Source organism: Papaver somniferum, chromosome 6, assembly GCF_003573695.1.
Source record: "Papaver somniferum cultivar HN1 chromosome 6, ASM357369v1, whole genome shotgun sequence".
In the NCBI taxonomy this organism is placed as follows: Eukaryota; Viridiplantae; Streptophyta; class Magnoliopsida; order Ranunculales; family Papaveraceae; genus Papaver; species Papaver somniferum.
In genome coordinates, this window is record NC_039363.1 from 4,336,114 (window position 1) to 4,354,480 (window position 18,367).

Genomic DNA, 18,367 nt, shown 5'->3' on the forward strand with positions numbered 1-18,367 from the left:
AATGCAAGAGTATGAATGAATAGCAGAAAACTTACATCGTGTCAGCCTCTCCTCTATTATCTTGATAAAGTCTCAACCAAGTCTGCAGACGGACAATTTGTTTCAGTTATCTTGCATGCTTTTGATTATTATTTCTTGAATAACTGTAGTGTCTACAAAAAGAAATTGGGGTAAAATTAAGTCTACAATGGTGGATCAGCGAAACCAAAATGTTTGTTTCTCAGTTCAAAGTAATCGGTAAGTTTAATTAATACTTGATATATTACAACTTTGACATTTTTTTTGTGCTTTCTTCAGTTTTGGAGTTAGAGCTGGAGTTAGTGCTTTTCAGATGTTATACTGAGAAACTTCAGGATTAAAAACAGCCAATTAGGTTCCTCTATTGCATGCTACCGTTGCAACTTTTTTGGAACAGGTTCTAAAGTATACATGGATAAATCTATTGCGCAAAAGTTAAATACATACTAACACAGACCACACTATTGGAAATAACAATAACAATTAAACAGGTAGAGAATCTTAGTTAAAGTACAAGTTGTGTTATCCTGTTGAAATGCTAACCACATAAATCAGAGTTCGACAGACACTTGGTAACAAACGGTTGACTTTAATTTCTGAAACCCTTCTTTGTTAGATTATGCCTTCAACTTGTTAAAATCTACAGGTTTTAGTATAATACCAGTATGTTAGTTCAATGAAGCTAACAACAGGGCAGTTGTAAATCCTCCCTATGCCAGCTCGAGCAAGGGAAGGCAAATACGTCAATGATAGACAGGGGAGTTGTTAATCCTCCCTACCAAGCAAAATAAAAGAAAATACATCTCCTGGCCATTGATAGACATGACACAAATAGCATACATAATTTCACAGGAGCTAGGCAAAGATATAACCATAAATGTAAGTAGACAAAAATTCTTACTTCTTCGCCAAGTATAGTTAACTGATCCATTTGGACCAGCTGCATGCCATAAAGGAATACATAACTTCACAAACACTATTTTCGGTTAATATCAGGTATATCAACTCTCTTCTTTCTCATTACCTGCTCCAAATAAATCAGTTTGGTAAGAAATTTCATTCGTAACAAATTAAACCCAACACATAGGATAACAAAGGCTACTTTTTAATAGAACACAATACCAAATAAGCTCACATTGTAATGAGTACCAGCCAAGAAAGGAACATAGCAATGCGATTAAACATGTAGATTTTAGAGCCCTTTTGTCCAGCCAAATCCAAGTACCTGACAAATTTGGCTGATAAGGCAACAATAAATTGGTGAACATAATCATTGTAAAAGTGAAGCATACAAAGTTAGGTTATTGAATTTACCATCTTAAATTGAATAATGGAGTCGCGCATTCTGAAAATAGAACCATCAATATGTATATTTGTCCTTCGCCACGTCAGGTTAGGATTTAATTTCCATGAGTTGGTTATACAACGCAGTACCGACTTTGAGGGACGCCCAAGAATGAGTAGTATGGAGTTGGTTAATCCTACTTTTAAAAGAAAAAGTAAGGGATTAGTAAATACAATTACTCTGCTAAAGATATATATAAATCGGGTGCAAATCAAGCTTACCCTGGAGATGTTTTGAATCAACCATGTGCCTGCAAAAAATAGCACACCTTTTTCCCTCTTCCTTTATCCGGGCTTGGGACCGACATTGCAATTGCAATGGCGGAGTTAAAAAGGGTGTGATCAACAAAGACAGTAACAATAAAGAAACTATATTCCGTAATTAAAATAAGAGCACAAACACTGTCTTTCAGAAAGAAAAAAAGCCGCACAGAACAACTATGCCAAAATGCATTTGCTTTAGAAAAGACATGCACTGTCACACATGTAACTAAACAAGCAAGAACTAAACCATAAGAGATTTGCTCCACAAATACAGTTAAGCATGTAACTTAAGGATCTCAGAAAGAGAAATCAGCCACATCATATTCATTTAGGTGATGGATGGTGCCATGCCATTTCTTGTGCTACTCTAGGTACAACATTTAACCTGTTGACCCTTGGCCCAAGGGGAAAATATGTCAACACTTCGGGAGGTTCACTCGAGGATGACTCCATCCCTGCTTGAGGATCAACAGCAGGCTTTGGTAGAAGACCAGCTGCTTCAGTAGAGTTTTCACCTTTACTCATCTACAACAAATGAGCTAAACTTCCATCAAAAAGGCATTATGAGGTTAAGCAGCTACGATATTAAAATGCTTCTAAGGACAATAGTTGTTACAACATTCTTTCACACACATGACTTACATCAGTATACTCTGAATCTTCTGCAACAGAGGCCTCCCAACTGGCTTGGTGATTGGCATCACCTGGTTTTTCCATGTATTCCATGGCATACCCGACTGCTTCATTCAAGAGGTTGTCCTCCTGGATAGACCCTTCAATGTACCTTGGCCTGTATCAGTTTGTACTCATTAGAAAAAAGGATTTTATAAAAAATAACAAACATCACATAAGCAAGGCAAAATTCATGCTAAGAACTCCTGCATTGCACTTTCAATTGTTAACTCTACTTAATTCTTACATGCTCAGAACTCTGAATAACCGAATATCAACAACATATGCAAAGATTTTTTTCTCTCCTAATGATATTAGAAACAGACCCAAATTTTTGAATAACTGAATATCAACAATCTAATTCTCAAACCCCTAATTGAAATAGCATAACAAACCTAATTAAAAACTTTGAACGAAAATTAAGAACCCTAATTCTTAGACAACAGATCGATCGAAACAAGGATATAATCACAAATACTCAAACGTCAACTAATAAAAACACTAAACTTGAACCAAAGCGTATAGATATGTAAGAAATAACTTATATTTTTGAGCAAATCGGAGTTAGGGTTCAGCGAAATTAGGTCTGTGAATAACGAAGAAATTAGGTTTGAGACGAAGATAAGGTTTTTTTAGAGAGGATTTGAGAAAGATTTGGGTTTTTAGTTTGAAGAATTGACAAAGACGAGAGGTTTTTTTTCTTCTTCATTACAGGTTTTGAGAGTGACGATAGGATTTGGATCTGAGAAAGTGAAAGGAGTTAGTGATAAGAGAAAAAGAAGAAAGAGAAGAGGATAAGGATGAGGATGAGGGATAACGAAGTGAAAAGTGAAAGAAAGGTTTAACGGCTGAGATTTGTCCATCAAAAAACATGGACGATTGACATTTTGTTGATGTTCTCATACGGATTGAGGGGGAGTGTGTGAGAAGCATGTGTGTTCTTCCGAGAATTACGTGTTTTATTGACCTGAGTTTCTCGTTCGGATGAACTGCAGACGAAATATATTAGACTTAAACATCACAGGTTAAAAGACTACTACAGTTAGACCTAAGTTTCTCGTTCGGATGAACTGCAGACGAAATATATCAGACTTAAACATCACAGGTTAAAAGACTACTACAGTTAGACCTAAGTTTCTCGTTCGGATGAACTGCAGACGAAATATATCAGACTTAAATATCACGGGTTAAAAGATTACTACAGTTAGACCTAAGTTTCTCGTTCGGATGAACTGCAGGCGAAATATATCAGACTTAAACATCACGGGTTAAAAGATTACTACAGTTAGACCTAAGTTTCTCGTTCGGATGAACTGCAGGCGAAATATATCAGACTTAAACATCACGAGTTAAAAGATTACTACAGTTAGACCTAAGTTTGTCGTTCAGATGAACATATCAGACTTAAACATCAAAGGTTAAAAGATTACTACAGTTATACTTGAGTTTCTCGTTCGGATGAACTGAAGACGAAGTATATTAGACTTAAACATCACGGGTCAAAAGATTACTACATTTAGACTTGAGTTTCTCGTTCGGATGAACTGAAGACGGCTGGAATTAGACTTGAACATCGCGGGTTAAAAGATTACTACAGTTAGGCCTAAGTTTCTCGTTCGAATGAACTGGAGACGAAATATATCAGACTTAAACATCACGGGTTAAAAGATTACTACAGTTAGACCTAAGTTTCTCGTTCGGATGAACTGCAGACGAAATATATCAGACTTAAATATCACGGGTTAAAAGATTACTACAGTTAGACCTAAGTTTGTCGTTCAGATGAACATATCAGACTTAAACATCAAAGGTTAAAAGATTACTACAATTATACTTGAGTTTCTCGTTCGGATGAACTGAAGACGAAGTATATTAGACTTAAACATCACGGGTTAAAAGATTACTACAGTTAGACTTGAGTTTATCTTTCGGATGAACTGAAGACGAAGTATATTAGACTTGAACATCACGGGTTAAAAGATTACTACAGTTAGACCTAAGTTTCTCGTTCGGATGAACTGAAGACGAAGTATATTAGACTTGAACATCGCGGGTTAAAAGATTACTACAGTTAGGCCTAAGTTTCTCGTTCGGATGAACTGGAGATGAAATATATCAGACTTAAACATCACGGGTTAAAAGGTTACTACAGTTAGACCTAAGTTTCTCGTTCGGATGAACTGAAGACGAAGTATATTAGACTTGAACATCACGGGTTAAAAGATTACTACAGTTAGACTTGAGTTTCTCGTTCGGATGAACTGAAGACGAAGTATATTAGACTTGAACATCACGGGTTAAAAGATTACTACAGTTAGACCTAAGTTTCTCGTTCGGATGAACATATCAGACTTAAACATCAAAGGTTAAACCTAGTCATCCCATTCGTTGCCAAAGAAAGTCAGTGTAATTTAGGCATGAGATGGTTAGAGATGTCTTAACGAATATATGTTAATTATAAAGCTGGTGCGACTGCTAATCATGCGTAATTTTTTAAGAAATTATTATTATTATTTTTTTTAATCTTATAATAATAATATATATATTTTTAAATCTTATTACAATTATTATTATTATTTTGTTTGCTTTAAATTATGCTTCTTTAATAATAATAATAATAATATTTTTTAAAGGAAGATTGCACTTTGGGAATTTTACGAAAATTGATTTTTTAAGAAAATTATGTATATATATATTTTTTTCCAAAATTAAAAAAAAATATATAAAGTAAGAAAATTGTGCTAAAACGTTTTTAGCCACAGGATTTAGTTGACTATGATTTAACCTACATCTAAAACAAAATCGAAGAAATCCTATTTTTTTCACCATTGTTTTCTTCCCTTCCTTCTTCATTCCCGCTCCATTCTCCCTCCCGATCCTGTCAATGTCACTGAAAGGATTTCAAAATCTTTTGAATCCTGTGATTTCAGTTTCCCACCAATTATTCCCCCCAATTTTCCATCAAAATCTCTATATAATAGGTGTTGAATCTCCTGCTCAAACCACACCATCTCAGCTTCTCCTGTTGTTGCAGATCTCACTTATAAATCATCCATTGTATTTTTCTTTCACTCCTAAAGGTGTTCATACAGATTAGTTAAAAGGTATCCAAACGATTAGGTTTCTTTTCTTTTTTAGATTTTGCTATTACAAATTTTAGGGATTACAAGTATTGGGGCAATCTTGACTGAGTTCAAATCTGCCTTCAATTTTTGTTTATACAATATTTTCAAGTATTGGGTTTGTTTTTATTTCTTGTTAAGTTTTCCTGTTTATTCAGACTTCAATTTTTGTTTTGGTATAATAATCATAAACAACACAGGACATACTGAGAAAGTAGAACTGATATCATTGTTTTCTCATTGTTTGTTGCAGATGAACAATGCAGCTGATCTTGTACCTAATCCTGCTGCTGATCCTCAAGATGGCCATGAAGATGATCATGAACCTGTTGCTGCAGGTGGGTTGAGATTAATGGTGACTATTGATGGTGCTGGGAGGGCTTATGGTGAAAACTGTGAAAAGTTTTCTACTCTTGTTGGGAAGCTTGTACGAACGCACATCCCTGTTAACATTGAATATTGGAGATTAGTTCCCCAGTTTTTCAAAGATGAAATATGGAACGGTTTGATGGTAAATTTTCATGGTCTTTGATCTATTCAAGCTATAGTGTTATATCTTAATCATGTTTCTGATCTTTTCTTACTGTTTATTTCAGCTGAAGTTTACATTTGGCGCGCCATCAAGTCTTGTCCGCCCCAAAGTTGAAAATACTTACTCTCAAAAATTTAGGACATTCAAATACAAGTTGAGACAGAAGCTCAAAGGAAAAGATACCACTGAAGATTTATTAGCTGCAATTCCGAGAGGCTACCACCTTCCGTTTTGGCAAAAATTTATTGATAATGAACGTAAACCCGAATCTTCAGCCAAACGAGCCAAGTACAAGGAAAATTGTGAGAAGAAAGTAATCAGACACACTCTTGGAAGGCTTTCATATGCCCAAAAAAGTTTCAACCTTGTAAGTATTGTATTCAATAACCATTCTTCGCAAATTGAATCAAGTTGGTGTTCTGTCATGGAAACTTAAAATGTTTTGTTTTTTCCCAAATTTATGCCTACAGCAACTGAAAGATGGAGTCATTATTGATGGGCGCCCTGAAATTTGGATGGAAGGCCACAAAGGAAAAAATGGAGTAGTACATCCTAGCGCGGTTGAAAAATTTGTGAGTATATATGTGTGTTAAGTGGTTTTGCTGATACTATTTATACTCTTAGGTGGTGTTTGTAATATTTTTCTTGTAATGTTTGCAGGAACAAGTGAAGAATGCCCATGAAAATAGAAAGAATCTCGCCAAAGATGGTGACTTATCTGGGATGGACTTTGACAATGATGCAATTACTGATGTGTTTGGACCGGATAAAGGAAAAGGTTATTTCCGTGCCTTCTCTTCGCATCTGACAAAGAGCCATGCCGCAACGTCAACACTTGCAATGACAGTGAATGCTAGTAAAGCAATCTCAAGTGAAGGATCAAAGGAGGACAGTAGGTTGGTCGACAAGATTAATAAGCTATCAAAGGTGAGTTTTATTGTATATTCTCAGATCTCAATTAGTAGTTGTTTGATTTATTTCGCTACCCTGGTTAATGATGGTCCATTGGTGATGCACAGGATTTTCATGAGTATGTGTTAAGTCAGCAGACCAGCAAAGTACTATATGTTGATGCTTCTAGTCCCACCACTGTTTGCTCTACTTCAAGTGTTGTTGATGCTATGGGTAATCAAGAGACTACCGATGGAAAGACTCAATATGTGAACCTACTCAACAAAAAGAAGAAGGTAGCTGCTAAGGGTTACATTATGCAGGGACTGGAGGGAAGAATGTTTCATGGAGAACCCCTTGCAGCAGACGAGAGGAGAGTGCAGATTGAAACCATCTTGGATGAGACTTGTGTTGTATATGATGCACCGCAGGGGGATGATTACATGACTTTGAAGGACTTTTTAGGTATATCTGGATGGTTAGTATGGCCTTTAAAACGGCTGGAATTTGTGGATGAATGAATATGTTGTGGGTGATGGTATCTTTTTGAGCAGTTTAAGTTACATGCGTAACGATGTGGAGCAAATCACTTTTGGTTTTAGTTCTTGGTTGTTTTGAGAACTTAGTGCAGCTTTCGTTACATGTGTAACTTTTTGGAGCAAGTTACTTTTTGGTATAGTTTTTTGTTTTGTGAAATTAGTGCTGATGTGCAGCTTCTTTTGGTATAGTTTTTTGTTTTGTGAAATTAGTGCTGATGTGCAGCTTCTTTTGATAGTAAGTTCTAAAAATACTTGTATTCCTCTTATAATTACTAAGAAATATAATGTCTTTTTGTTTCTCAAACTGTTCTTCATGTCCTATTACCATCTAATCTTTATTACGCTCGTATCATATCATTGATTTTCTTTCATTTCCTTTTTTATGTCTTTCATTTCAGAGGTTGTATTAAAGAGAAAATGAGTCAAGCCAAGGCCAGGCTTACAAGAGTTACAAGTATTGATGAGACTGCAGTAAACTTCACAACCAAAGACTGCAGAAAAAAGACTCCAAAACAACCCAAAAGTGAAAACAAAACATTGCCTACGAATTACAGACCAAGTAGGGATGGTGCAAAAGATTTGCAGACCTCAATACACTTGACAAACAAAGGCAAAAAGACATTTCCAAAACTGCAAGATACTACAGAGCAATACACAAAGTTGAAAACTCATACATAGATTAGGCACTTGAGAACTCCTCCTGCAGAACACCAAAACTGCAGACAACAAAAAGCTAATTTTTTTTTATAGAAGTTTATGTAGTTTCTGTACATAGACAAGGCAGTTCACATACACCAAACAAAGTCTAATAAAAACTCATACATTTAAGCTCCTAAATTCATCAAAGGACGATTAAAGTATATTACAACGACTGCAAATTTTGAAAATTAGTCAAAGGACGTAACAAAAGGCGTAAATTAGGTTCATCTAACAATAGTTGTTGAAAACTGCCAACTTCGGGTTTCTCCAAATTATCAATTCCCCGCATCATCTTCTGGGGTGAATGGATAACAACCCACCAATCAGCATTTTTTGAATCTTTGGAGTAGAACACTCCACTTGCCTCTTCAGCGAGAATTGCAGGCTCGTCCCTCATATTATCGGAATCCCTCATTCTCTTCAGATTCACCAAAACCAAATCCGAGTCCGGACAAATTTTGCTTCCACTTCCAGCTTTCACCCAGTCACAGTAAAACACAACTTCAGTAAATTGACCATAGTCCAACTCTAAAATTTGATTAACAACCCCATACCACTTGGTCAATACAGTTTTGGGATTTTTATCGCCTTTCTTGCTCCTAAATGTGGTGTTTGCTGTCATGCAAACACCACTGTCTTGACAACCAACTATTTCTTCATGATACCTGGGAGAGAAAACAAACTCATTCACACGGTACATAACAAACTCTTTCGCATCAACAGGACCTCTTACATATCGCCACAACAATGTATCCGTTTTATTTTCTCTTAACAACTATGCAACCAAAAAGAGACACAAGTAGTAAATGTTTCATCAGTTCACCATAATAAACTAGCTAAATAGAAAGTTGTATGCAAAAAAAGTTAGTAGAACTGATGCTTTTAGCTAAATAGAAAGCTTTATGCAAGTCTAAACCAAAAGCTGTATAGTTTCATCAGTTCAAAGCTAACCATCAGTCCAAGCCTAACCATCAGTTCATCAGTACAAGTATATTACTTTTCTAATTACGTTCATTTGATCATAATAAACTAGCTAAATAGAAAGTTGTATGGAAAGAGAGCGCGGTAGCAAAAAAAGATCAAAAACGTATATTCAGGATTCATGATAGTTCCATGTACCCATTAGTCAGTTTTTATGCATCCCAGCCAAAAAAATGTATATTTTCAGGTCGAAGATGTAATTCAGTACCTTTTCATACACCACTCGATGAACTCTCTTTGTTTTTCAACTTCGTCGTCCGGAACCTCCTTTCCAGCATCTCGTGAAATCAACAAAAGGTTTTCACAATAGTAGCTACATAAAGCAAAATCAGATTTGTAAGATAAGCAAAATCATCATTGCTTATGAATGAGTTAAAATTCACCATGTGTATAATTGAAAGACTAAAGATATTTATACGAAAATACCTATAATAATCAGCAAGACCATCTGGATTACATCGAAAAAGCACCCACCTCCGTATATGTATAAATTGCATGGAAGAGAGCATTACTGTCGTTCCTTTTTTACCCATAGGACCTACATCTCTATACTCTGACTCTTCTCCGAGAAAGGCCTCCCAATTGGCTTGGTGATTGCCATCGCGTGGCTTTGACTTGTACTCCATGGCATACGTGACTGCTTCATTTACGAGGTTGTTCTCCTTAATAGACCCTTCAATGTATCTTTTGTTATTGGGAATGTTTTTGAACTCCTTCATTGCCCTGTATCAGTTTGTACATTGCAATTTCATTACAAAATATAGGCTGAATCCAGAAAAACAACATCTTATAAGCAAAACATAAACTCACCTTTCAAAGGGGTACATCCACCGATATCTAACGGGTCCACAGAACAATGCTTCATCAGCCAAATGAACCATGAGGTGAACACTTATATCGAAAAATAAAGCTGGAAAATACTTTTCCAACACACACATTGCCTCGGCAACCATGAATTTAGCCTCTTGCAGTCCACTTTTGCTTAGGACTTTGGAGCAAAGCAATCTGAAATACAAACTGACCTGGTGAAGTGCGCGACGCAGTTCAGGGTGCTTTGGAAAAGCATGCTGAAGACAAACAGGTAGCAAATACTCCATAATGACGTGATATTCATGGGATTTGAAGTTACTGAAACTTGAATTCTTTGTATTAACATTGTTGCTCAGGTTCGACGCAAAACCAAAAGGGAATTTGAGGTCTTTAAGAATCTTGCAAAATGATTCCTTCTCAGCTTTGCTTAAGACAAATATTGGTTTTCCAGAAACTGCGCTCCCAGGTTTACTGGTAGTCCACTGTCCACAATGCAAGCCAAGCTTATTCAATTCATCCCTTGCATTCCACGATTTCATAGACTTATTACCAATATCAAAGATCGTCTCAAGTATATGCTCCATTACATTCTTCTCAGTGTGCATTACATCTACACAATGACGGAAATACAGGATACGATAGGTCTTCAGTTCCCAAAAGATGGACTCCTTATAGAATGCACCGGTAAGTTCTTCGTCAACACCATCGCCATAAGGATCATCATCGGCATCGGGATCATATCTCTTTCTTTTCAGCGCCTTGCTTCTTACTACCAATTTACCAGGTTTGTAAGTCACATTTGCTAGTTTCTCCAACGACTTCTTTCCTGACAGTCGCTTTGGAGCATTTTTAGTTTCATTAGTTTCTAATCCCAAGTTCTCTCCCTTCCTTAAAGGATGATTACCCCTGAGGTATATCCGATAATTAGGGTAAACATTCTTTCTTGCGTATAACAGATACGCACTTCGAGTCTTGTCTGCACAATGTACACATGCAAAATAGCCGTGCGTGGTACATCCAGACATATTACCTTGTGCTGGCAAGTCATGAATACCAAACATTAAAGTAGCCCTCAGCTGAAACGATTCTTCTTTGTGTGTATCAAAAGCTGATATCCCATTCTCAAACAGATCTTTCAGCTCGTCTACTAGCACACGGAGACATACATCAATATCTTGCCCCGGTGCCTTAGGCCCAGGAATCAACATCATCATGATTTGGAACTCAGGTTTCATGCACAAGGAAGGAGGAAGATTGTACACAACCACTATCACAGGCCAACAACTATAATTCAGAGACTGCATACCATGAGGATTAAATCCATCAGTTGCAATTCCAAGCCAAACATTTCTGCCCTCATTTGCGAACTCAGGAAACTTCTTCTTCACTAAATCCCATTGAGATGAATCAACCGGATGACGCATATAATCTGAAGAAACTTCTGCTCGATCGTGCCATGTCATTGCACGTGCTATCCAAGGTACCGTATATAATCTCTTGAGCCTTGGCCCAAGGGGAAAATATCTCAATACCTTGGAAGGCTCGTTCGATGAAAGCTCTTCCCCAAATTTATCAACCTTAACCTTATATCTTGGTGCGAGGCATTCCGGGCAGCTTGTCAAATCTTCATTCTCTTTGTAATACAAAATACAATGATTCTCACACATATGAATCGACTTTTCTTTCATCCCCGGATCTTTGAGCATCGACTTCATCGCTGTGTATTTTACTGGCAAATTGTTTCCTTTCGGCAACCAACCCTTTATCACACCCAACAAACTATTTACACAGTTAGCTGAAATCTTATATGTTTTCTTCACATTGTGCAGCTCCACAATTGCAGCTAGGATGCTAGTATTACAACCAGGATACAACTTGTCTTCAGACAACTGTTTGTACCTGTAATATCGCTTCCCCAAATCTGGTTCAGGAACAAATTCTTCAGTTTCAACTTCTTCATTACAACTAACACCATCACCCCGATCAAAATCTCCATAAGCAGCATCGACAAAGGAACCCAAATCTTCTATTACACCTTCTCTAGCTTGCTCATCATTCATTTCAGTTGGTATAAAATTACCACTTGGACGTCTTATCGTACTATCACCCTCTTTTTCTCCATGAAAGAACCAAACAACATAACTCCTATCAATACCCTTCTCAGAAAGATGTTTCCTCACTTCCCACATTTCCCAACGTTTCCCATTTTGACACTTAGAGCATGGGCAAGAACATGTTGTGTCCGAATTATCATATGTAGCTGCATAATTCATAAAAAATTTAACCCCATCTCTATATGTTTTGCTAAATATGTCTGGTTCATTCATCCAAGCTTTATTCACAACAGCCGACATTCTAAAAATATGTCTTAAATCTCAAGCTTTTAAATAACTTCCTTCTTTCAATGAACAGGTCATGTATTCTTCAGTTTCATATAGCCTGACAAATTCAAAAAATATCGAAAGTTAATTGCCATGTTTCTAATTTAGTAATACTAAAAAGGGAAACAGCCAACTCTGATTATGGTTTGGATCAGAACTCTCCAAGATGAATCAAACCCATGTCTCAAGCGATTGTTTGGCATTTTCTATACTTACTGAAAGTTCAAAACAAACAACTTTGGGATCAAACACTAAACCTACTGATATTAATGAAAATTGAAGGAAACAACTTTGGATTCTGTAACACAGTTCATCAAACACTTAACCTACTAAAAATTATACATCATCTTAGATTGAGTACGGGGATTCATATGAGCTTCCAACTAGGATAATGGAATACAAATACTAGATACGGTAGGATTAGGGATTACAAACAATGATTACTCTTTCACCCAATTTCATATAACAAAACAAATTATCAATTCATTCCTAAGAAATTTGGAACTCATAATCACTTACCTTGCCGAAGAAATGGAAGAATCAACGAAATTTATCTTCACCAGAATCAAATCTCAGCCATCTTCTTCATCTTCATCGTTCACAATTTAGGTTAAATCAGTCGACATGAATACCAGAATATATAACCTAGCTAAAATTGATCGGGTTTAGATTAAAATTCGGATGTTTTTTTGGTGAACGACTAACTTTCAGAAAATTTTACCCTCTCAGAGGGTTTCAATGGCGGCACGAACGAAGAACAAACGAGGAAGAGTTCTCTTATTTTGTATTTGTCTGGACAAAATTCGATACAAAAGGGATTACATTTGTTCAAGTCAACTTTCTGCTAAGTCATGGACTGTTGACTTAGTCTTGATGCCTTTTTTCTAATATTAAGAAAATGAAAAAAAAATGATTTGTAAAAATTAAATACAACTGTTAGTTTGTGAAAATGTTGGGAAAATTGTGACAAGAAAATTTCTAAGAGTGATAAATTTGGGGCTGTTTTAAGTGTGTTGAAAATTTTGGGTGGAATCATCATTTCTGATTATAATTGTTATTGTTTAGATAATTATCAACAAATATTATTGTGACTAATAAAAGTCCTAAGTATTATCACGAATACAAAATTTAATAACAGTTATAACTGTTGCAGGACTTATCACAGGTGTATCTGTGACTAAAAAATAAACTGTGACAAGTTGCACTGTTACAAAATCCTGGTTTTGGTGTAGTGTATGAAAAGTCTTCATGCTCGGTTGCAAAACAACATGCTAACCAGGCATGATCGTCATGATCGTATAATAACAAAATGACGACTTTTAATAGTCAAATCAAATGTCTTCATGTTGTATTTATTCCAATGTGCTGACTAACTATTGCCGGGCGTCGTCACGGTTACAGTTTCAAAAACATGACGACTAAAGACAAAAATGGACACAAAAAAATTGGTTTTTGGCAGTTATTGGTCGTCAAGTTCGAAAATGAATCAAAATGATGACCATAACCTAGTTGGAAAGTTGGGTGTTAAAAATCCTGACGATTAATTACAAAATGGAATACAGGAAAAACAAGCGTTAGACATTATTAGTGGACATGATTTAGATTTCATAACCTGGAGACTAATCGTATCCGTCAACTAGTTGTCAAGGTATGGAATGAATATCAGGACGACCCTCTGAATATTACTTACAACTAATCAGTATTAGTCGACATGATTTAGATTTCATAACCTGAAGACTAATCGTATCCATCAACTAGTCGTCAAGGTATGGAATGAATATTATGACTAATTACAAAATGGAACACAGGAAAAACAGCTTTAGACATTATTAGTCGGCATGATTTAGATTTCATAACCCGAAGACTAATCGTATCCATCAAATAGTCGTCAAGGTATGTAATGAATATCATGACGACCCTCTGAATGTTACTTTCAGAGATGAAAAGCAGTCACGGTATTCATCCCAGGATGATGATGACTAAAATAAAACTAAAAGTCATCAAAGTCGATAAAGAGATACCCTGATGGCTACACAACTCCAAATCAATAATTTCAATTTTTTTAGCTTTGATTGACAATCAAACAACAAAATAAAGTAGTAGGCGTTAGGTTGGGAAGGAGAATGAATACATTTGAGTTTGATAAAAACAAGAGGCTACTTTTAATCTACGAGATTTTCTTGAGACGAAATGATAAAGAAGGAAAAGAAGACGATGGAGCAGGAAAAGGAGAAATAATGGTTGTCAGGTTGGGAACCAGAATGAATCGATTTGAGGATTGAGATTGGGAACAAAAGAAAAGGGCGACGGTAATAGGTAGTTTTACCCCGTTTGGATACCCCTTATCCTTTCAACTAAGTTGTTATATACTCCAATTTGGGTATATCCAATCCCGACGAGTTTTGTTTTTATTTTCCATTTTCATGCATTCACATTTTTCTTTTTTAACTCTGGAAGTAGTTTCTTTTGCATCTATGAAGATCCACGTTGCTATCTTTCATAGAGTTTTAGCTAATCTAATAGATTTTACCTGTAACAAAATAAAAGACCATTGTACATGACTAATGTTCCACCCAGTGGTCAGGAACCATATGACAGTGTGCATCTATGAGAACCGGTTGAATGGGTTTGGTGGGGGAGGAGTGCATTACCAGGTTTAAGGAGGGTAAAACGGGAATCTGTGATGATATGATGGCATTGTCCCAATTTTTTTCTCTAAAGTATATCAACTGTAGCTAAAAATGATGATCTTATTTAAGAGCATTTTCGACTGTTGAATGGATCTCCACAAGACTTAAACTTTGATGATCTAGTTAAAAAGAAAAAAGAAAAAAAGATATCTCCTCTCAAAAACATTAAGAATTTAGATTTATATTTTCCCAATGCAAGAACAAGTATTCTATGGCACAAGAAGTCAGGGAACATTTCCCCTTCAACTTTGGGAGGAAATTTTTCTTTGGACCGGCACCTTCAGAATGTCTACTCAGAGTTTTTACCTCTCTACGAGAGATTTGAGGAAAAATATACATTCTCTCGTGATTTGTATCTAAGGATCAATTCAAAATAAAAATTGGATTATGAAATTGGGAAGCATAATTTTTTTTTGTAACTTGGCTTGTCTTCGACCTGTTATTACAGATCTTTTCAGTTTTGTACATGAAAAGAATGTTATCGAGTAATCATAATGTAAGCTAATTCAATTTCTTTTGTTAATTTTAGTTTTCTATGTAATCAGATCTACTAAAAAGTTATTACTTATTACTTACAAAAGATTACTTCCTCCGTCCCTAATTAGTTGAATTATTTGTAGTTTGCACAATTATTAAGGTAAAGAAAGAAAGGGAGTATGTTTAAGTATTTTTACAAATATGCCCTTATGGATAATAACTTGTAAAACTTCGAAATGATTCATCTCTTAGACTATTCCACGGTTTTTTGTAAACTTTATACCGTTAAAAAACATTTTAAAACACATAAGTAACGAATATAAACATGACTATCAAATTATATATATTTCTTATAGTAACAATAATCAATTAAAAGGGTAGTATTAGAAATATCCCCTTGATTAGTGAAATAGCTCATCTATTTGTGGGACAAAATTTAAAACCAAATAGCTCAACTAATTAGGGACAGAGGGAGTATAATTTTTCTTTCCTTTCCATTTGTGTAGTCATATTAGAGATTATCTTTAAAATTTTCGGAATGGTACAATCCAATTTGGTTATAATAGATTACAGTTCTGTAAGAACCATAATTTTGGGCATACCAAAATCTTTCAAGGCATACTGAATGAAGACAAAAAAGGTTGTTGAATAGCAAAATCAGATAACCCCTTAACCTAAATTTTTTTTAATGGCAAATATGCCCTTTACGTATTAGTGTTAATAATCTTGATTAGTGATTCAATATTTTGTTTAGAGATTAAGATAATTTTCAGAATTATAAGAGTTGTTTAGATGAAAAATATGTGGAAAAAAAATCAAAGTTTTGGTTTGGTTAAGAAGGAGAGAAAGAGAAGGAGAAAGTGAGAATATTATAATTCTTGATTCAATGGAGGATGAGGAGGGTCATATATCATCTAAAAAACCTAGGAAAATACACATCAACTACACCAATGATTCCCAAATGGCTGATTTCTTAGATTATGAATCATGGTTCGGCGAAACAGGTTGAGGTTCGGCTCACATCTATGAGCCGAATCTACCAATTGATGAACGGTTCGGCTTACTGAATCTGTTTACTGCATGCGCCGAACCTATAATTTCCAATTCCCACCCTTTTGCTAGACACTAGTTCGGCTTATATGAAAGTTTCATAGTAAGCCGAACAACATCCTGAATAGCCCGGAATAGAATCATTACTAATTCGGCTTACATATCCAAATTCGTATGTGCCGAACATAATTTTTTAATTTTTGGGTTGAAATATTGTTACTGGTTCGGCACATATGGAGAATATCATATCAGCCGAAACCTCTTATGTTCAAGGTTCGGCACATAATATGATTATCGTCTGAGCCGAACATGAATTTGTTAATTTTTGGGTTAAAATATCGTTCGCGGTTCGGCACATATTGAGGATATCGTATAATCCGAAACCTGTAAATGTTCATAGTTCGGCACATAATGTGATTATCGAATGCGCCGAACCTGAAGGACAAATGATTCGGCGTGTAACTAACATTAAAGGATAAGCCGAACTTTGTAAATTCGGCACATAACTGTTAAGCTATTCATTAAAACATGAAATTGACGGTGTCCATAACCCAATCCCATCACCATTAAAAACAAAGTTCAGCACCTTAAAGCAAAGGTGTTCGCAACACCATAAAAGTGTACTTAAAACTTAAGAAAAAGTGTACCATAAAAGTGTACATAAAAGGGCATTTAACCACGACCCCTCTTCTTAGTTCCACGACCACCTCTTCTTCCACCTTGGTCTTCATCTTCCGACGCATCATTACCGGGTTGGACAGTAGCACCAACTTGGCTTGTACCTTCACCAACTTGTCGAGACCTCTTAGTGGTAGGCCTTTGTTCGGGTTCCTCGGGTCTTGTCCTTTGTTGATGATTGCATCCCACTTGTCGATGAGGTATTTTTGTTCTTCCACGGTCATTGTTGTTTTGCAACCAAGTTTGGCCTTCATTTTCTTCAACATCTCCCTACCCGCGGCAACCTATTTTTCATTTGAGAACAACTTATAACCATGAGGTTGAAGACATTTTTACCATAACTAATATATGAAAACAGTATAAAGTGAAGTCATTCTTACCATAACCTTGAAAGCCTTGACTACATCTTCGGAAGTAGACTTGTTGGTGATCTTGATTGGCCTCGCCTTCCCCTTATCAGATATCTTTTGCCTTTTCTTATTGATAATGAAGGGATGAGAAATTTGGTTATACCAATCCAAATAGCCCGGATCCTCTTCACATGGATCATCAAGTAAAGGTGTTAACTTGGACGCATCTAATGTGTGATTGTCTAAATTATTCCAAAACTCAACGGTGGGATCAATATCATACTTTGGTTCCCAAGATGAAGTGGTGCTTTTAGTTCCCTTACCACACTTACACCCCTTGCTTTAAGACCTGTAATCTTACTAGCCTCATCAGGAGTGATTGATATCTCTCCAAAAGGTAATTGAAATGTGTAAGTTTCTGGACAAAAGCGCTCGGTAAATGCAGAGGCCGACACACTATCATATTCCCTATGTCCATAATTGATAGCAGGCCATAAAGCACTAGCTTGTACGTAAGCAATCACCTCAGGAACCTCTTCATCAAGACTCCATTCCGCTGCCCTCTGGTGTCTCAATACTCGGACTGCACGGTTGTGATCAGGAGTCTCATAAATTCTCTTCGCCCAAGAATCGGCATAACCAATCAACACATTTCCTCCATCTTCCGGAAGACCATGAGGCAAACCATCTGATCGAGGTGTAATTACGTCATCTTCATCAGGAATGTGTAAACCAGTGATCCGTCGATCATCATCGTTCTTCTGTTTCTCGGGTTCTGCCACCTTCTTACCTTTCTTGTCTTTCTTGGGTTTTCCTTGGGGTTGTGTTTCTTGATGAACTTCTTGATTATCATAAACTTCTTCATATTC

At 36.1% G+C, this 18,367-nt stretch overlaps 1 protein-coding gene across 1 annotated transcript; it reads right to left on the bottom strand.

Moving 5' to 3' along the window:
* Positions 1 to 9,926: 9,926 nt before the first annotated feature.
* LOC113290358 lies at positions 9,927 to 12,226 on the bottom strand. The gene is made up of 2 exons (XM_026539967.1): positions 10,085 to 12,226; positions 9,927 to 9,953 (listed from the first exon to the last, which is right to left on the bottom strand). The coding sequence occupies exons 1-2, from the start codon at positions 12,224 to 12,226 to the stop codon at positions 9,927 to 9,929; spliced, it is 2,169 nt and encodes a 722-aa protein (XP_026395752.1).
* Between the last annotated feature and the right edge of the window lie 6,141 nt (positions 12,227 to 18,367).

Coding starts and splice junctions, on each gene's coding strand:
- LOC113290358 (XM_026539967.1), bottom strand. CDS start 12,226: ATGTCGGCTGTTGTGAATAAAGCTTGGATGAATGAACCAGACATATTT. Junction 9,954..10,084: donor TGCGTCGCGCACTTCACCAG/GTCAGTTTGTAT, acceptor TTTCGATATAAG/TGTTCACCTCATGGTTCATT.